The following is a 20441-nucleotide window of genomic DNA, read 5'->3' on the forward strand; positions in this document are numbered from 1 at the left end:
ACTACTTCTGGGGGTTGGGTGGCTTAGCTGCAACTGGCACAAGGATGGGAAAGATGTTTTAGTCCTGAACATGGACATAAATATTTGCATAACTGAATTTCAAAACTTCACAACAATCACTACAGGTTAAAACATACAAGAACCCGTACCCATCTCTGCCAGCCCACCCCAGCCAGGCCGGCTGGCCCTGGCAGTGCTCAGTAACTCGGCTTCCAACCAGCACTGCCTGCTACTCTAACCCTGCCAGAGAAGTCTGGTCCAGGAGTCCCTCCCACCCCCCAACACAGTGTCAAAAGGGAGACAAGGGTAGTGTCTTTAAGTGAAGGGTGAAAAGAATCCTTTTTAGACACTCGGGTGTGGACCTGGGCGCTGGGTGTAGGGTGCTGGGTGTGGGGTATTGGGGTGTTGGCTATTTCCACTGCAGTGGAACTTTTCAAACATCCTGGGAGCTGGGGAATCACCAGGAGGGCTTGCTAAACCCCAGGTTCCTAGGCTCCATCCCCAGTTTCTGTAGGTCTGGGTGAGGCAGAGAATTTCCAGTTTCTATTAAGTTCCAGGGTGATGCCCGTGAAGCAGTCGGCCACTCTGATGACTGCAAGCCCTGGGATATTTAGATGCTGGAAGAGTTTGTCTGTCCCATCCCTCCCCTCTCTGCCCCACCCCACGCCCCCACTCCACCCCCCCGCAAAACCCCAAGCCCCAGGGCAGGGACTGAATCTGAGCGTCTGATCTTTCCTCTCAGCTCCCGGTACCCCGCACAGGCTGCGGCTTGGGGAGGGGGCTCTCAGTGGGCGTGGGAGAGCGCCGAGAAGAGACGGATTACTGGCCGGAGATCCGATGGGACCGCCCGGGTGGCCGGGGACGCCCCCTTCCCCGGCGGGCGCCGCCCACAGCCCGCGCAGTGCACCCGGATGGGGGGATCCGGGGAGGGCACCCCCGGCTCGCGGCTCCCAGCTCCGGCGGGTCCCGGCCCCCCGGCCACCGCAGTGGGTGGGCGTGCCCGCGGCCCAGGCGGCCGCCTCCCACCGGCCTCCGGCGGCCCTGGCGGCCCGGTGGCCGCGGCCGCGTCGGGCGCCCTGCGCGGGCCCGGGGGGCGGAGCGGGGCGGGGCCACCGCGGCCCCCTCCCCCGGCCCCGGGCTCCGGCTGTGCGCGGCGGCAGCGGCGGCGGAGGCGGCGCGGGGACCAAGGTGAGCGGCGGCGATGGGTCCGGGAGGCCCCCGCCGCGGGAGGGGGCCGGGGGAGGCGCGCGCGCCCCTCAGAGGGTTGGGGGGGGCCCGGGCGGCGCCGCCGGAGTGGCGTGTGCGCGCGCGCGCGCGTGTCGCGTCGGTTACGGGGACATGGGGTGGGGTGGGGGTCGGGCTGTCCCCTTGGTTGGGGGTCCAGCCTCTCCCACCCCGGTCTTCCGGGACCTCGGAGCTCATCTCTCGCAGTCTCTCTCTGGACGCGCCCCCCCGCCCCCACCTCGCCGCACTCCGCCGGCTTCTCGGTCTCTGAGTTTCTGTCTCTGTGGGTGGGTCTCTGCATGTCCGTCCAGCAGCTTGTCCAGCTGTCTCTTTCCTGATCTCCCTCCCCACTCCACCCCGTCACTGTCCCCTCCCCCTCGCAGCTCTCCCCTCTGTTTCCACGGCCCCCCCCTTAATAGAGCAAACAAAGATGGTCGAGGGAGGGAGACACCTCGTTTCTGAGCCCTGTCCGGGCTCAGCGCGGGGCCCCACCCCTCTGGCCTCTGGCCGGGGCCTGCCGCCACCTTCCTGCCGGGAGCTGGCCTGCAGAGCTGTGGGGGTGGGCTTGGGGTAGCAGGCACGTCTGAGGGCAGAGGGGCCCCCCCCCCCCCCCCGCCTCCAGCAGGAGCATGTAGAGCCTTGTGCCCTCCACCTGGGAGCCACCTCCCATCCCTTGAGAGGTGGCACTTGAGTGCCCAGTCAGAATCAGATCTGACCCTGGACCCTTTGCCCTCGGGCAAAATCAGATCATGCCCTGGACCCGGTTGGCATGAGCAGCGCCTGACCGCTAAGATTTTTTTTTTTTCCAATGGAGCCAAGGTAGGGGAGAACTTGCTGGGGCGGGGGAGGGTCCCTGGTCCCCGGGTCCTGGGGTGTGGTCCAGCCCTGCTAGGCCAGGCCATTTCCTGAGAGCGACCTCCATTTCCCCCTCCGTGGCTCGGGGCAGCAGTCAGAGCTGCAGGCAGCTGCCATGAGGACCCCGTGGGACAGCCATCGTGTCCAGGTGATTAGGTATGCTCATGGCAAGACCAGGGCTGCACCCCGGGATCCCAGAGGCCAGTCCCTGGACTGCATCTGGAGGGGGAGGGGAGCTCCCTGTGGCTGCTCAGACCTGCTGCAAGGCCCAACCCGACTCTTCCTGGAGCTCTGGGAGGAGAGGCTGGCAACTCTAGACTACCCTCTCTAAGGACAGTGCTTAATATAATGCTGAGTCCTGGGCTCCTGTCCGGACCTCTGATGGGGCACCAGGCATCTGCATTTTACAGCTTCACCCCCCTTCTGATGCACCTGCCGGTGTGAGCACCGCTGGGTGGTGGCACTGGGTGATCAGACAAGGTTACATGGCTCCCTCTGCCTGGCATGCGGTGGGGCGGACCCAAGAGGAGCCCATCCTCGGGGCATGGCCTTGCTGTGTCCCTGGGCAAGCCACTTGCCCTCTTTGAGCCCAGGTCCGATCGATCAGAGGAGGTTCGGGCCTCCTCAGCAGCTTTACTGCCAAATGGGCTGGAGTTCTGAGGCATTGTTTAAACAGAGGTGAGGCAGATGCTATAAACCCAAGCAGGCCTGGATCCGCATCCCAGGACCCCCGCTGGCCAGCTGTGTGGCCCTGGGCAAGTCACTCGGCTTCTCTGGGCCTCAGGTTCCTTGTCTGGAAACTGGGAACCACAGCATTACCAATTCCTAGGGGGTGGTCGGGATCCAAAGAGGCACCACGTCCTGGCACAGCAAAAGTACACCTCGGATGTGGGGGGTGGGGGGTTGGGCAGCCGTCGTGCAAGTGGCTGGGACTCCTTGTGTCTCATCTGTTCTCCCTGTCTGGTGATGGGAACAGTCACATGGACGTAATTTCTCATCAGCAGGGAAAGTGATCTGTGCAGAAACGTTTGTTAGCTAATGGGGTTTTGGTTTCTAATGGGCGGCTGAAAGGGCCTGAGGATGGCCACTCGGAAGTGCCCGGACGGCATCGGGCGGCACTTAATGGCATCCGGCTGGGTGCCTGTGCCAGCTCTCTCGCTCAAGGCAAGCACTGAGAGACAGCACGTTTATCTCCCAGGCGACCCCTGGCAGAGTCAGGAGAGCAGAACCCAGGACGGGCCGGGTGGGAGAGGAAGGAGAAAGCCCTGGGCCCCAGCCTGGTGCCCCCAGTGGTGGGCATCCGTGGACGTGAACAAAATCATCTTCAGGACATCTGTGAGGGGAGTAGAGCTCTCGAGATGCCCACAGAGAGACAGGAACAGTCATTCATTCGTTCCTTCATTCCCCAGAGCCTCCTCCAGGCCTGTTGGTGGCGATGGTCCCCAGGGAGGCAGAGAGACCCACCCAGAAAGGGGAGGCCACAGACACAAACTGGTTGGGGGTCTCTTGGGTCAGACGGGCTGTCAGTGGTCCTGCGGGTGAAAATCGGGGTCAAGACATCCTATGGCAGGACTCACCCCAAGGCCCAGGGTGGCCCTGAGGGATACGGATACAGAGGAGAACCAGGGTTGGAGTAGGGAGATGTGAATTAGGACTGTGGGCTGTGATAACGACCTGGGTTAGTGGAACAAGGAGGTGACTTCCTAGTGACAGTATAACTTTTTTTTTTTTCCTTTTAACCACATCCCTCTTTTATGTCTCAAAGTTGAACTTCAGTGGGGGGAGCACCTGGGGGGGCGGGGGCTTTGAAGTTGGTGTGAGCAGAGTTCTAGTCACTCAGGAATCCTAATGTCTCAGGGGAGCAGCCTGGGTGGCACTGCCCATAAGACTTGGCTCTGACCCCAGGCCCAAGGTCCTGGGTGCCCTGGAGGAGAAGCCAGCAGGGGCCGGCGGAGGGCTGCAAAGGCTAAAGACCCGGAGGCCAGGTCCGCCTGGCACGGTTTATAGCTGTGTGGCTGCGGGAAAGTTGCCTAACCTCTCTGAGCTTCAGTGCTCTCATTTGCGTAGTGTGGATTGGAACACTCAGCTCAGGTGAAGACCTGGGTTCTGGAGACAGGCTGCTTGGGTTCAAACCTCAGCCTCTCCTCTCACCAGCTGTGTGACGTCAGCAAGTCACCAGACGTCTCTGTGTGCCTCAGTTTCTCCATCTGTGAAGTGGAGCTGATGGCAGCGCCTGCCACACAGGGTGCTCGTGAGGACGACGTGGCTCCAGGGAAGGGCCCCAGAAGGACCGTGTGCCCTGTGCCAGCGTGGTCGACTGCACAGTGACGTGGTTCTGCAGTGACAATGGCTTGTAGTCAGGCTGGCCCGGCCTGGACCTCCTATCAGTATCAGTGTAAATGCTGGCGTTGGAGCCCACTTCTGGGGTCACGTGATGACGATGGGGGCTGAGACGTGTGCAGGGCCCCTCAGTACCTGGTGTGGGGAAGCCCTCGCGTGATGCCGGCCCCCATTTCTACCCTCTGGGGAGAGCAGAGGGGACCGAGGACAGGTTTGCTACTGCGTTACCGCCGACCAAACCCAGAGGCCAGTGGGGAGGGGCTGGGCCCAAGTGCCTTCTGAAAAGGTTATCTAGAAAATCTGTGTGGTTTGTTGCAGCAACAGGTATTGCCCTCCGGGATTCTGACTCCAAAGCGTGGACTCACCTCCAAAGGAGGGGTTGGCCATTACCTGAGCACTTAACCGTGTGCCAGGCCCTGTGCGGAGTCTTCCCCAGCCACCATCCCAGCCACCATCCCAGCCAACCCAGAAGGCAATCATGGCCATGCCCAGTTAATAGAGGGGCAGACTAAGGCCCAGAGAGGCCAAGAGCTGCCCAGAGACCCTGGCAGCAAGAGACAGCGCTGGGGCTTGAGCTTGAGGGTCTCTGGCTTGAGGTGTGCTTGCCGCTTTCCACGATGCTACGTGCCTTAAGGTGAGGGAGTGTCACCAAGACGCCTCACCGTCAGGAGCTGCCGCCATGGGCTCGCCGACCCCAGCGGGGGGTCCTGCTATAGAAGGTTCTTGAAGTTTTGCTTTCTGTGCCGTCGGCTAGACCGGTTAAAGGCCTTCTTTGTGTTGCCAAACAGTCTCTCCAGCCAAATCAGTCTGCCTAGAGCCACTTATACCCGTTTGAGTCTGCAGTGGCTTCTTTGTGCCTCAGTTTTCAAACCTGTGAAATGGGAATTTTTATATCTGCACTACTTAGCTTCCCCTGGTGGATAGGTAATGCCAGGAAATAATAATAGTCAATATAGCCCTTGACAGGTATCTGGGAAGTGTCTTCTGTATTTGCCCTCATTTAACCCTCAGGGGCTTCATGAGGTCATTGTATCAGATGAGAGGGCAAACCAGAGAGGTCAGGATCGTGTCCAGGGTCACACAGGTGGTAAGTCTTTAGGTCTGATTAAGATGGGCTGAAAACCAGCTACTGAGGCCACTTCTTGGTGGAGAGACATGAAGCCCCTTGCTTGATTTTTTCCCATGACGGGAAGCTCACTACCTCATGAGCTCCTGCTGATTGTCAGTCTAGGACCTGAATAGGTGGTGGTGATGGTCCCTGCTACAGGAGACTCCACACGGGAGAAGAACCTGAGCTTGACTTTGGCCGTGCTGGGTCTGCTGGCAGGCCCAGCCGTGGAGAGGTGGAGAGGGTGTTTCCAGGTTCTTCTTTCCTCACGATGCTGTCCATCTTGTCCGTCCCACAGAACCAATATGAGGCTGAGTGAGGAGCAAACTCTCAGCACAGGGCGGGCACAAGGTGCCCAATAAATCCTTGCAGTGGACCAGCCCTATTTCTTAGGAAAATTTAAATTATAAAACCCACATAGCCGTGTTGTACAAAGTCTGGAAAATAGGCCCCAGTTTTACCCGTAAACTCTGTCCCCTGAGCATCATCATTTTGTATATTGTTTCCAGTCTGGTTTAAATAAACACGTCTTGATGTAAAACTATTTTCCCATAACGTCATCACACCACACGTAGCCCCGATCCTGTTCTTTTTCACTAACTGTAATCCTATGAGCGTTTCCCCTCCAATTCCTTCAAAAGTCCACTAGTTGAAAGAGTGGTGATTTACTGGCTGCATGATATCCTGTGGATATTCGTCATCTGACTTGGACCATCCCCTTTTTGGTGGCGTCTCCACGTGGACAGTGATGTGAAAAGCAGATTTTGATCCTGAGGTCACACCCCCAGAGGTCCAGCAGGACAGCAGGTCAGTCCTGCCAAGCTGTGTGACCTTGGGCAGAGTCCTGCCCCTCTCTGAGTCTCAGGTTCCTGCTCTGCTATGAAATAGGGGTAAGAACCTCACCTCCCAGGGCCCCTGGGAGGAGTAAATGAAGGGCTATGATGTCAGTTACCTGGCAGCAGCAGGGTCTTGAAATATGGTAGCTGTTATTCCTGTTGCTGTTATTATTATTATTATTATTTAGGTCCTATCTCCCCAGTTAAAATTGTGGAGCCCTGCAAGCAGTAGCCGGGCTCTGTACTTTCCTGCCTCCCACTCCTAGACATACTTCTTTGTATCTATTGATTTCATTCCTGACATTCAGGCCCCTTCAAAAAGAATGAGTCTCCCTCCATGTGGGTGAAGAGCTGGGAGATGTTTCACTTACATAGTCTCACCTGGTCCCCCATGAGTGGAGATCATCAGCCCCATTTTAGAAATGGGTCAGAGAGGGTGATGGCCCTGCCCAAGGCCACACTGTGGAAAGAAGAGAGCCAGGAATACTTCCTGGAGGAGGCAGCAGTGGCAGTGGCCGGCAGCATGGGCCGTCTGACCCAGCCTGAGGGGTAGAGTGCTGGTGTTCTGGGGGTGCTGCAGAGGACCTTCGGAGCTCTCTAGGGCAGGGCGGAGCCCAGCACCCAGCACAGTGGGGAGCAGAGTGTGAGTAAGGCTCGGGCTGTGGGGGGTGCATCTGCTGAGTTGAGCTGACCTGACATGACACCAGGTGGGGAATGAGCTAGCCGTCTGGGCTCCTGACCCCGCCTGCACTCCTCACCCAGCCACGTCCTTCTGTCCGGGCAGGAACGGGTGCTCTGCGGGATCGGAGGCTGCAGGCACCTTCCTGGGGCCTGCTCTGTGAGCAGTGATAAAATATTTATCAGAGATGCCGGCGGCCAGGCTTCCCCGCACAGGGTACGCCTGGGGGCGGCTCACCCCGGGCCTGCTGCCTCGTGGAGTTCCGCTGAGTCACGGGGGAGCCCTGTGAGTCGCCTGCCCGCGCCCTCCTCAGCCCCTCTGCCCTTTGGCCACATGCAGGCCTCATAATACGTAAACCATTCAGCTGCCCACAGGGCCCCGGGCATCCAGGAAGGTTAGGGCTGAGAGATTCAGAGCTCATTCGGCGGCCAGGGTCACGGGCAGAGGCGGCCAGCCGGACGGGGTCCCCCTGCACCCACCCCTACGGGACCCCAGCTCCTCAGTCCTCACTGCCCCTGGCGAGGTAGGTCCCTGGCACCCCCGTTTAGTGACGGAGACCCCGAGGCACAGAGCAGGGATGCAACGGGGTGGGTCTCAGGCAGAGGGTGGCCGAGCACAGATTCAGCCCTTGGCTGTTCGATCTCTCTTCCGAGGTGCCGGACTCCGATCCAGCCCCGCGCCAGGGCCTGGGTGCTCTGCCCACCCCTAGGTGACACCGCGCTGTGACTTCGGGTTTGTGCTTTTCATTTGCAGAATAACAGCACCAACAAAAACCAGTAGCAGATGGCTCCTGCTTGCTGTGGGCAGAAGGACGGGGCTTTCGGATTCTTTTGTTCGCTCGTTCATAAAATGCATTCTGGGTGTGGTGGCCAGGCCTGGGGACCAGTGGGGGACACTGGGGCTGTGGTGGGGGGCCCCCCCTTGGAGCCAGAGAGAGTTGGATTCTGGGCCTGGGCCCACGTACTGCTTGCTTGCGTGCTGTGTGACCTCTGGCGGGTTCTCCGCCTCTCTGAGCCTACGTCTCCCATGTGTGAAGGGGGTGGGGGGCACCCTGCTTTCTCAAGCGAGGATCGCACCTGTGTCCTTGTGGTCCATCACATCTTCACGTTGGCCTGACAGCATTCATTGGCCTTTGGGATGGGTCTGGTTTCCAGAGAGATCCCAGCAGGCCTTGCGGCTGGTTCTCCCAGAAAATAGCCCATAGCCAGCGCCCCGGGCCCTTGCAGATCCGAAGGTTGAAGGTGGAAGATTCTTCCAAGCCTAGTTCTGAAGAATACTGGCCCCTGGAGCCACACTCGCTGCCCGCAGCTGTGGGAGGGAGCCCCGTGGGTGGCTGGAGCCATCCCCTGGGTCGCTCCTCCAGGGTCACTGCCCAGAGGTCATCTCATATTCTTATTTGCTGTCCACCTTCCCCTCTAGACTGTCTCCTGTCTTTCTTCTGTCTGGAATTCTTTTCCTCCGTTCTTCACTGGGGGCTTTTCTTGGCTCTTTAAGCTCCTTCTGGAAGATGCCCTCCTCCTCCAGGAAGCCCTTCTGACTGCGCTGCGTCCACTCCAGGCAGAGTGGGTAGACACCCCTCCTCTGCCCCCGTGCCCTGGAATCTTTGCTCCTGTCTTTCATCCAGCACTGGACCTGTTCCCCAGGCTCCTTCCCGCCAGCCTGGGGCTCCAAGGGCAGAATTCTGCTTGATTCATCTCTGAGTCCCAGGGCTCAGCTTACGGCTGGCATACCCGAGGAGTGTCTGAAGAACAAGCGAGTGAGTGACAGACATCACAGCTGGATTGGGGTTATAGGAATGTGTTGTAAGAGGCAGTAGCAGATCTGTAAGATGTGCTCCACGTGTGAACTCGCTGTGTTTCTGTGGGGACCCCCGTTTTCCTGGTCTTCACAGATGATAGACAGCAGGTAATAAGGACTTCGGGACTGAGACTTGTGGGGCAGGGTGTGCAGAGTCCTGGGGGTCAAGAGGGCTGGGCCCCTCCTGTTGGAGCTGCATGACCCCGAGAGACTCAGTCCCTCCGTCAGGCCTCAGGTCCATTCTGCAAGCCCAGCTTTTATTCATGGAAGAGAAGCAGGCAGGCTTGCGTTTATGGGGTGCTCACGGTGGTATCCAACGCTTACAGCCCAGCAAAAAAAAAAGACTGAAAGGAAATGCACCGAGATGAGGGCAGTAACTTTCTCTGGTGGTTCGTTTCCTCTTCCAACTATTTCGTGTATTTTGTAGTTTTCTCAAGTTCTTTCAGTGACTTTACATGTATGTTGAAAGCTTTGTGATGAACCCTGCGGGGTGACAGAGCCCCTGCTGCTGGAACACTCAGTCTGATGGAGAATTAGTCCTTCGTCATCAGACTGACCTGACGCAGTCTGATGGGGGAGGCTGCCGGGACTCAGACCCAGGGTGTGATGGAGCTGTCACAAAGGGAAGCCTAGAGGAAGCACCTGGCCATGCCTGGAGTGGACGCAGGGCAGTCAGAAAGGCTTCCTGGAGGAGGAGGCCATTTTCCAGCAGGAGCTTAAAGAGCCTTGTGAAGTTGGAACCTTGCCGGGGGTGGTGGTGCAGGGGAGTTGCTAGGGAGGCAGGTGCACTGGGCCTGGGAGGGCTGTTTGACTGGAGACCTGGACAAGGGTGAGGTGAGGATGGTGAGAGACGCGGCGAGGGGCTGGACCAGACCCTGAGTGATGGGGACAGGGGAGGGCGTGTGCCCCTGTTAGAGTTACAGTTGGCTGCCTCCCCTGGGGGTCCACCCGCCGGCCACCCCCCTGCCCCACGAGGGGAGGCACGGTGCACTAAGGAGCCCCTGTGACCCTTACCTCTACAGGGACCCTAGGGGGCTGGCCCGGCTGTGGCCCCACTTTACAGAATGGGGAAACTGAGGCCAAATGCAGTAAGTGACCAAACTTCAGATCTAGGTCTGTTTGTCCCCAGAGCCCAGCTTGAACGGCTGGCCTCTCTCCTGCAGCCCTTGCTCGTCACTGGGCTTCCGGTTTGTCATTTGTAGGGTGGGGATTAGAACGTGACCTCTTGGACCAAGTGAGCGCCCTTGGTAGAGTTAATTGTTAAGTCCAGCCCTTGACATTCACTGGGTCCACAATTTCTGTTGTCTGTGGTTGGAGCATCGCCCAGGGTGGCAAGTTAGGGGGACAGACGTAAGCACGGGAGGCACCTTGGGGACAGGGCTCTCAGGAGAACCCACAGAAATCGGACATGAGTTTGATGTCCCAAGACTTACGGGAACGAGCTTCAAGCAGCCAAAAGGACGTCAGCTCAGACCACCCCAGATGTGGACCCGAGGGAGTGTGGGCAGTGTGCCCCGGGGGCAGAAACAAGGCAGGCGGGTCAGAGAGGGAGCCGCCTGTGAATGCTCTGGGTCCAGCCAGCTGAGGCAGGAGGGAACACGGGGCCCACTGAGCCACAGTGGGGGCAGGGCCAGTGCAGGTAAGATGCTCTCTGCGCTGCCTAAAGGTACAGAGAAGAACCAGCCAATACGGAGGAAAGGCCTCCGTACTGATGGTCAAGGTCACCAGCCATCACCTTGGTCTGTCGGCTGCAGGCCTTGGTGCTGGGCGGGGTGGGTGTGGGGGGTGTCGCTGAGCTCAGATGAGTTTCCTCCCTGCGTGTTTGCTGACACAGGAAGCTCTGGCAGGTGCTGTAGGCACCCATAGGTGGGCAAGAGGGGAGAAGGGGAGAGAGAGAGGCCCGCCCAGGCCCCAGCCAGGGCCCACCTTTTTCCTCCGTTGCTTCCACCAGGAAAGGGTGAGGGTCCCCTGCTCCCTGGGGGTTTCAGTGGGGTGAACAAGGCAGGCAGAGGAGCCAGTGCAGGCTGCCCGCCCCCTCCAGGGGCCTGGCCGCGTGCCCAGTGTGGGCCTCGGTCCCCGCTGAAGAGGGAGGACAACTTCCCTCCCTCCCCCACAGCCTAGCTTCCTCCCGGAGCAGTTACGAGGCCAGGTAGACACTGAGGCCGCCAAAGGTCAAGTTCAGATCGCGCGCTTGGCTCGGGGGCTGGGATGTGTGTATTAGATTCTCAAGAAGTGCTTACTGGGCGGAAAGGAGGAACGTGCAGACGGCCTTTGACAAGTTGTGTGGCCCTCGCAGCCTCCGTGTCCTCAGTGAAGAGAGCTGCCAACCCCGCCTTAACCCGGGAGTGTTGTGCAGACAGGCCTGCTATGTGGAGAGTACTGAACTGCTAGCCAGATTGGAACTGCAGGAACCAGCTAAGGAAGGAGGCAGGAGTCTGTCCTTAATTAGTGAGGGATCTCGCTCTCTGAGCCTCTGGGGAATGTGCCACTGCAGCAGGTGGCCTGGACAGTACTGCCTTTCAAACACACTTGTGTGTGGTGGGGCGGGGCTTGTGGAGAAGACGTTGGTGGGGGAGGTCACTCTGAGCAGGGTTTTGCAGGATGCATAGGAGTTGGCCAACCAGACCAGGCTTTGGGAAAGTTATCCCAGACAGTGAAGGGCAAGCATGTGGACATGAACTGGACCTGGCCTTTGAGGACTGCACCTTCCTCTAGGACGTTGACGTCTGCTTTCATTTGTTCGGGAGGCTGCAGGGAGTCTCCTGGCTCCCTTCCCCTGCCTTCAGACAACCCCTGAGCTGACAGCCTCCCTGGGAGGGGCTGGGAACTTGTGACTGGCTGCTTCCCTGTTGTCTCATCCCTGCGGCGGAGCCCAGGAGAGCCCCCTCCTGTCCCCTGCCCCCAAGTCTGGGGAAATCCCGAGGGCCCAGCCAGTGCAGGAGGCGCCAGGCGGCGTGCAGTGGAGGCAGCAGTCTCCCTCCCAGGCGGACTTCTCACCTCAGTCCCCACCCCCTCTGCCACCCACACAAGGAACCACAGAGAAAGAGCCCGGGCATCTGTGACTCAAAACCAGAAACTGCCAAGACCTGAGTGAGGAGCCGCTCGGGGGTCAGGCCAGGGGCTGGGCAGGGCCGCCCTCCCACACCCAGCGCCCCACAGGAGGCTGCCAGGAGGCGTAGACGCCAGGGCACCGAGTCCCTGTGCCCGCTCCGGCCCGGCCCCCTCGGGCTGTGCCCCCCTGCCTAGGCCGGTCACTTGGGCGGCCTGCAGACTCATGGGGAGGCCCTTCCCTGACCCTAGTGTGGCTGGCAAGTCATCCAGCCGAGGCCTGGGACCCCTGACGCCGCGGTTTCAATACGCTCACACTGAGACAGCCAAGTCACAGGATTGATTACTTACAGATCCCAGAAATGGGGGGCGTCGGGGGCCAGCCCCCGTCCCTGGTCACAGGCAAGCAGGACAGAGGATGGTGGAGGGCACCCCTGTGGCTCAGGGTGGAGGGGACACTGACTTTTCTCAGGCTCAACTCTAAGTGCCCCCCGCCCGGGGAAAGCAGAGTAGGAACTCGGGGCAGGAATCCCGAGCTCAGGCCCTTACTGGATGGTCCAGATTTGGGGCATGAGAAGGGTAGTCACTCTATAGAATACCTGGGCAACTCAAGACTCACCCCGGGGTCCTTCCTGAAACCTTCCCCTCCCAACCCCCTCTCGCACCCCAAGGCGACACTGTGGTGCCCACGGTCCTCCCAGCCCCTGGAGCTCTGGCTCCCGCCTCTCCAGGCTTCATCTCCATCCTCTGTTCTGTATGTTGCATTCCTGCCCCTGTGATGCCCCTCCGCCTCGGCCTGGAGAGAGACCTTGCCCATCTGAGCACCAGCCATAGCCCACACACAACACCCCCACCCAGAAGGCCGCCTCCTGCCTTTGCCCTGTCCATGGGGCCGTGCGCTGTCCCCTCCAGAGCCCAGAGCCCCTCTGAGCACAGGGCCCTTCCCCTGCCAATGGCTCAGTTGGCGTTCTCATGGACGCCGTGGTCAGCCCAATTCCTGCCACCCAGTCTGCACCCCAGCCTGGCCCTGCTGCGTGAGGTCATGCCTCCAGGCCTGTTTAAAATGTCACTGCCTCTGGTAGTTTGTCAGAGCTCCCCAAGGCTGTCAGGGTCCTCAGGGGTCCCAGAACCTTCCACCCGTTGCCTCCTCTGTTACTGGCCTCCTGTGACTCTCCAGGGAAGGGGGAACATGGCAGCCTCTGGGGACAGGCTCTGGCCTGCGTTGGTGCTCACGATTACTAATGACTTGACAGAGGGGTGGGGGTCCCTCCAGAGTGGCAGTGTGAGGCGTGTGGCCTCCAGGTCACAGCTGGGCTCAGTCTCAGCACTTCCGCTTGCCTGCCATGCAGCTGGGCAGGTCTGTTCCCCTGGGGCCACAATTTCCTCCTTGGAAAAATGAGGGTGGGAATTCTGACCTGGGTGGGCTGCCCCAGGAGGGAGGGGGTAGGACCCAGTAGGACCTCAGTATTCAAGCCTTTTCACCACGCGTCAGGATGTCCCTGCTCTGTGAGTGACCCTGCATGCCCCACCCCCTTCTCGAGGCCTCGGTCTTTCTGTCTATAAAATGGACAGATGGGCTACATAAACTCCGGGGACCTTTGGGCCTGACTTCCTGGGAGACAGGGTGCGTGCAGAAGGCCTGGGAGGCAGCGTTGGAGCCAGGCCACCCAGCATCCTTTGTCGGGAAGCCCCTTCTCTTACTTCCTCGCGTGTTTACAGTATTCACCGGCTTTTCTTGCAGGCAAGGAGGGCCAGGTGGGTTTTGTTAAATGGCCTTTCTGAGCTGCTTGTGTTGGTTGCCAAACTTAAACCAAGTTCATCGACCGGGAACGTATAGGAACTGCAGACGCGGGAGGGGAGTGTAAAGGAGGGCGGAAGACTCAGGGACCCCAGGGCCCTGGGACAAGTGTCCCTTCCCTCCAGACACCTCTGGGAGTGGAATTCTCCGAGCCCCTTGCTCCCCTCCACCCCGTCCACCCCAACCCCCAGTCCCTCCCCAGGAAGCGGAGTCTGATGGCGGCTGCCACCCTGCTGTGCGGGTCACAGGGAAGATGCCCTGTCTGATGCCCCACTGCCCTGATCTCACCCCTCCTGTATCACAGGGACCACCAGCACCCCTGCAGCTTCATCAGCCCTGTCCGTGAAGCAGGAGCAGCAGAGCCTGCATGAGAGGGTATTGGGCCAGCAGGACTGTACATTTGCATCCCTCAGGGCTGTGCCTGGCTGTTAGAAAGTGCTCATAATGCCTGTGGTTGTGTTATGGCTATCATCATTATCAAGATGTTCCTGGATTAAAAAACAAAAAACGTACCAAGAGGTCACATGAGAGGTGTGGACTGATTTTTTTTTTTTTTTTTGGCCACGCCCAGTGGCCTGCAGGATCTTAGTTTCCTGACCAGGGATTGAATCTAGGCCTCCTTCAGTGGAAGCACTGAGTCCTAACCACTGGACCACCAAGCAAGTCCCTATATGAGCAGGGACTGTGAGCTTTTTACTGTGAGCTTCCTGGCAACCAAAGCACAGAGGGAAAAAGGATCACTCACTAGTTTTATAATGCCCTTAAGATGAAAACAGAGCCTTTCCTGGCAATGAAACTGAAGCGACAATCCTCCTAGAAACCCTTGTAAAGGGCTCCCTGTTTGATGTTGTGAGCAGCATCTCAGTGCTCCTGTTGTCCGGCTGTATCCAAGGACTGAGTGTCTGGAGCTGGACGCTCAGGCTCTCCTAACTGCAGGGGAGACGGAGAGGGACCCCCCCAGCTGGTCTGCAAGGACTCTGTGAGGTTCATGACCTTGAGATGACGGAAGTTTCATGTGTTATCTTCAAAATCCATGAGGATTTCACCTCAAGTCTGTCACTGAGCCACGTGGTAGTGTTGGTCAGTTGCCAAGTCGTGTCTGAGTCTTTGCCGCTCCATGGACTGCAGCACACCAGGCTTCCCTCTCCTTTTTTCAGGATGTCCCTGGTGGCCCAGTGGTTAAGACTCTTGCACTTCCACTGCAGGGGGTGCGGGTTCAATCCCTGGTCAGGGAACTAAGTTCCCACATGCCACACAGCCTGGCCAAAAAAAAAACAAAAACCAATTGTTTTCCTGCCTCCATTCCAAATCTTTGGGTAACAGAGATGCTCCATATGATGGGCCATGCTCACTCCTTGGCTTTGCCTTAAGAGGGGATCTCAGCCCTTTCAGAGAAGCCTGTGAACACCACCTCTCTCTCCCCACACCCTTCCAGTAAAAGGCACACTCACATTCAGGAGGGATGCAGTTTCAGGGCTTCACAGATCCTGGAAAGCTCCAGGACCCTGTCTTGACAAGCTCTGATCTGGGGTGATGGAGGAGAATGTGTCTTCTGGACCAAGCTCATGAATATTATTTCTCGCAACTGGGCTTTTGTTAGGCATGGAGCAGCAGAAAGCTCAAATTTACTGTGAAGTTGTCTCTTCCATACAGACTCAGATGTTTTCAGCGTGACCCAGACAGAAGTGGGCCTCGGTATCTAATACCCTCCTAGACACGCCAGGCCCTTGAGTTGGTGGGCACTCTTACAGTGACTGCAGAACGCAGGGCAGGACAGGGAAGTCAGCGCTGAGGTGGCGTAGGTGTCTCCGTTCCATTTTACACCTGGGGAGGCGCCCACTAAGTGGGTTGCTGCTGCTGTTGTTGTTCAGTAGCTGAGTTGTGTCTGACTCTTTGCCTGCTTCTTTGTCCTCCACTATCTCCTGGAGTTTGCTCAAATTCACGTCCATTGAGTTGATGATGCCGCCTAACCATCTCATCCTCTGCCGCCCCCTTCTCCTTTGGCCTTCAGTCTTGCCCAGCATCAGGGTCTTTTCCAGTGAGTCAGGTCTTTGCATCAGGTGGCAAAGTTTTGGAGCTTCAGCAACAGCCCCGAATTTTATGACATTGTGTCTTATTCCTGCTTTCTTTTGTCTTTGATTATGTTAAATTCGTGTTACAGTCTTTCCAATAGTTTCTTGGCTGAAGCTCTAGGAATTTCACCCCGACATTTGTGTGTTGGCTTTCCTTGCCTCGTGGTGGCCTGTTTCCCTGTGTGTTGTATAATTTGGGTCATGAGGTTACTTCCATCCAGGCTTTATCCGTGGAAACCCCGGAGCCCTGGCTTGTGCACCTGCCCCTCCAGAGCAGCTTTGTGGTCACTCTGCTAGAAGCCTGGGGCTAGCACAGCCTGGGGCCACTTCTATGCTGATCAGTTTAGGCTCTCGCCACCCGCCTAACCCACCCCAGTCTGAAGGCAGACCCTTGACTACAGATTTTCAGGAGATGTTTAGGCATTTTCCCTGCCTCAAGTTCAGGTGGTCAGAGACAAGTTTTCTTGTCCTCTCCGTCACCAGGCAGATCTTTGTCCCAGCTGCCTGTTTATTAGGGGTGCCGCCCCCGAGACCTCTGGCTTTCTGTGAAGGACTCAGTTGCGCCTTCCGTCGTCCTCCTTGCTGGCGTTGCATCTCCCAGCTGCTGGTTTTCACCTCTCTGTCTCAGCGTGTGAAAGTGTTAATCACTCAGTCATGTCTGACTCTGCGACCCCGTGGACTGGAGCCCGCCTCCAGAGACTCCTCTGTCCATGTGGAGTCTCCAGGCAAGAACACTAGTGGGTGGCCATGCCCTTCTCCAGGGGATCTTCCCGACCCAGGTATCCAAGCCGAGTCTCCTGCATTGCAGGCCGATTCTTTACCATCTGAGCCAGCAGGGAAGCCCCCCTCTCCCTACCCCCACAAGGCTGCCACACCTTCATTTAACATCTGGGTTTTTAGTTGACAGTCTTTTCCTGTGATTTAACTGTTTTGCTAATTAGAGCACAACTCTCAGAGTATAGTAGTGAAGAATGCAGACTCTGGAGCTGGACTGCCTGGGCTTGAATCCCAGCTCCACCAGCATGAGATCTACTGTTTCTTCAGCGGTGAAATGGGGACAGCAGAGAGCTGGAGTTGCTGCAAGCGCTAGAGGGTGTTGACAGAAAACAGTAGAACACCTGTTGTTTTGCAAGCAAAAATAGGTGTATTCGGGAATAGCAAAGAATTGCAATTGAGGATGTGCAACCTATGGCAAACCACAGGCAAGTCCAGGGTACCATTCTTTTATAAGAGAGAAGGGGAGTTTGGAGGGGCTGTTATAAACAAAAGAGTCCATTGGAGGAAACGGGGAGTTCCAAGTGTAGTGGCTTTTCGTTGGCTGAATTGTCCCAGTCTCTCATTGGCTGGGCTGTTGCCAGGCAAGGAGAAATTCTTCCTTCCTCCAGCTGGGTAGTAGAGTAGTAACCTTCCTGTTGGAGATGCGAAGGTCTGTCTCTTACTGTTGGGTCTGCGACTGACCGGGAGTACTAGGATGTGAGGGCTCCCCCTTCTGGCCTCCTGGCTCCATGTTAAATGAGGTTTCTGTTAAGATTCTTGAGATCACTCCATATCGAATTATTGTATATTGCAAGCACTATGCTGGCCTTCAGTAAAATTAATATTGCTGTTGTTCAGTCGCTAAGTCGTGTCTGACTCTTTGCGATCCCACGGACTGAAGCACGCCAGGCTTCCCTGTCCTTCGGTATCTCCCACTGATTGCTCAAACTCATGTCCATTGAGTCAGTGATGCTATCTAACTATTATTTTAATTATATAATAATTATTAGATTAATTATGTAAATTAATATCAGATATGGTATAAAGATACTGATAAGGAATCTCTTATTGATAATACTAATATTATTATCATTCTGGCCTGTGGTTGATTATCCTCACTTTTTTACAAGCTCAGCTCTGCATTTAGACGTGTATAATTTTTTATGCAGCATTTCTAGGGGATACGTAGGGAGGAGTTTTCAGGTTGTGCAGTTCCCTAAATTGACTTTTAAGTGGTGAATGCAAAATAGTAACCATATTCTCCATATATCACTACTTCTTCCCAGGTACTTTCAGAGCCTATATATACCTGTGTCTAGTTCTACTAAGTTACAGGCCATCTTTGGAGTCTGATGGAATCTGGCTCAGCCACATACCTGCCAGCTCTGACTCATCTTGCGTCTGTGCAAATCCCCCAGCCCTTATCTGGCCAACACGCTCAGGGCCAGATGTAACGGCGGAATTCCAGTTATTTTTGAATGATGACGCAGGCTGTCACTGCCCTGTGGAAGGCATCAGGGCAGCATCCTGGGGAATGTTTTTGCACAAGATCTCCACCACGTCAGGTAGACAGAGACTCTAAATAGCCTTACTTCTGGTCAGATCAGGTTTTGTGGCTAAATGAGCCCTGACAAACATCTGAGTTTTCAAAGTTCTTTGCATTTCTGAATCTCAGATCGAGTCTTGCAGCGGTGAGGGAAGTGACTGGACCTGACTCCCGCTCCAGCAAGTCTTCGCAGGTAGCTCAGTGGTCAAGAATCTACCTGCCAAGCAGGAGTCATGGGCTCGATCCCTGAGTCGGGAAGATCCCCTGGAGGAGGAAATGGCAACCCACTCCAGTGTTCTTGCCTGGGAAATCCCATGGACAGAGGAGCCTAGTGGGCTGCAGTCCATGGGGTCGCAGAGACTTGGGTACGACTGAGCGACTGAGCGCAGTGTATCGTGAACAAGGACAAGTGGGGGTTTGTAGCCAAGGAGCAGGGTGAGGGTCAGTGGATGGGAAAGCTGGAAGAGGAGACATCGGGGGAAGGGGGACTGTTGTTGACCCACTCCACTGAATTCTAGCTGAAGGCCAGCCAAGTGGTGAGACACAGGGAGCTCAGATAGCAGGGGTGGGGGTTTTTCACTAAACTGACTCAGAATTCTTGCTCAAAGTGGATTCTGCAAGGACAGCGAGTGGAGCCCAAGGTCAGCCTTCGTCCAGCAGAGAGCTCCAAGGAGACTGATTAAAGCTAGGTCTAGAGGGAAGTCTTCGTCGGTGTCCGCTGGGCATTTGCTCCTCTGCCTGGAGGAGCCTCAGTCTCGGGGGGCGTCTGATGGAGGAGGCAGGCCCAGTCCCGAGATCCTCACAAGGAGAGGCGGGGGGCAGCCTGGGGATTGTTGGCTGAGCTGGGTTGAGGGGAGAAAGATCCTGGGGGCCTGGGATCCAGGGGACACTGGAGGAATGGGCATGGAGAGCAAGAGGCCAGCTGGTGATGACTGCTAATGTTGATGACCACCTACTGTGCACCAGGCCCACCCTGAGCCTCTGACATCATTGAATGCATTTACAGTCTTGGGATCCCTGTGGGGGAAGGTGTTCTTCTGATTCGTCTTACAGATGAGGAAACCAAGGCACAGTTAAAGAGAGGAGAGGTGATCAGCTCAAGACAGTCAGCTGTTAACCGGTAAAGCCACCATCCAGCCCAGGCTGGCTGGCTCCAGAGTCCACACTCCAAATCACGGCCCTCTCCTGCCTTTTACTATTAATATAATCACTGTACAAGAGATGAGTTGGAGGGAAGGGACAGGGGCACCCAGGCCTAGGGCAGAGGCTGGGTAGAGGCCCGGAGGTGGGAAGCGGGCAGAAAGACTGGGAACAGTGGTTGCTTTGTCTCCTAGCGGGTTGGGGGGGGGGGGTGCTGCAGGAGGGGGCCTGGAGGGGCTTCGTAGGAGTTGCAGTGGAGACCGAGGAGCAGCGGCCGTGGTCTGTAGGAGTCTTGGCCACCTCGCTGGAAATTTGGAGCTCATCCCGCAGGCTGGGGCCTCCGCGGAAGCCTCGGAGCCGATGGGTAGGTTATGTCTGGGTGGCAGAGTGGCTCGATCGGCCAGCGGTGGGGTGGAGTCCTGTAGACTGAGAGGCCAGGAGGCCAGGTCAGGGGAAGGGGAGGTGGTGAAGTCTGGAGTCCTCAGGCCTTCAGGGCCCAGAGGTGGGCAGGTTCCAGGAGCAGGGGCCGGACCTGTGCTTGCTGATCCAGCAGGGGGGGAGCTGGACAGTAGGGGCCGGGGGTCAGTGGGGGAGGGGCGCTACCTGCCCAGGCTTTGCGTGAGGAGGGTCCCAGCCTGTCCCAGGAACAGGCCAGTGTTCAGTCCACAGCCCATTATGAAGGAAGCCAGGACTGGAATGGGGACTCCAGCGTCCATCCTGGCCTATGATTGGCCAGGTGACATCAGGACCTGGGGCCTCCATGTCCACTGTGGTGGGGGAATCAGACCACTCTGCTGGCAGAGAATCAGGTCCCCAGCTGGGGACCGTGGGCCAGCCCAGCCAGGGCCAGCCCTCAGTAAGGGGTCCCTGTTGCTGGAAGGGTGGGGGGCTCCCCTTCACACCTCCCAGCGAATCTCAGCAGCAGCTTCTCCTGCGTTAAATGTATCACCTGGTGGACAGAGCCACGTCCCTGCAGAAGCAGGAGGATGGTGGGTGGGGTGGATTCCCCCTCCCCTGGGAGCAAGGCCTTAAGAGTCGGCAGAGTCCAGCTGACCCACCGCCATTGCCTCCTCATTGGGCTCTGTGGGCTTTATTTACAAAGTCAAGGACACAGGCTCTCCCCCCGCCACTGACCTTCACCACCCTGGAACTATTCATTCCTGGAAGAAGTAAGTGAAGAGACCCTTTTGGAGCCCCCACCCCCCCCCACCCTGGTCCACGATCCCAGGCTCCTCTCCTGGG

General features: G+C 57.4%; 1 protein-coding gene across 3 annotated transcripts in view; it reads left to right on the forward strand.

Moving 5' to 3' along the window:
* Window positions 1–1017: 1017 nt before the first annotated feature.
* PRR5 (proline rich 5) overlaps window positions 1018–20441 on the forward strand; it is a 53070-nt gene continuing 33646 nt past the window's right edge. The window contains exon 1 of one of the 3 annotated variants that reach the window (XM_070790564.1): window positions 1018–1188. Coding sequence is in view for 1 of the 3 variants with exons in the window: in XM_070790563.1 (XP_070646664.1) it covers window positions 2195–2235 (41 nt within the window). In the remaining 2 variants the exon portion in view is untranslated. Of the gene's footprint in view, window positions 1189–2101; window positions 2236–20441 lie in introns of those variants that run through there. The other 2 variants (XM_070790563.1, XM_070790562.1) reach the window with 2 other exon arrangements.

Source organism: Bos indicus, chromosome 5 (genome assembly GCF_029378745.1).
Source record: "Bos indicus isolate NIAB-ARS_2022 breed Sahiwal x Tharparkar chromosome 5, NIAB-ARS_B.indTharparkar_mat_pri_1.0, whole genome shotgun sequence".
Classification (NCBI taxonomy): domain Eukaryota; kingdom Metazoa; phylum Chordata; class Mammalia; order Artiodactyla; family Bovidae; genus Bos; species Bos indicus.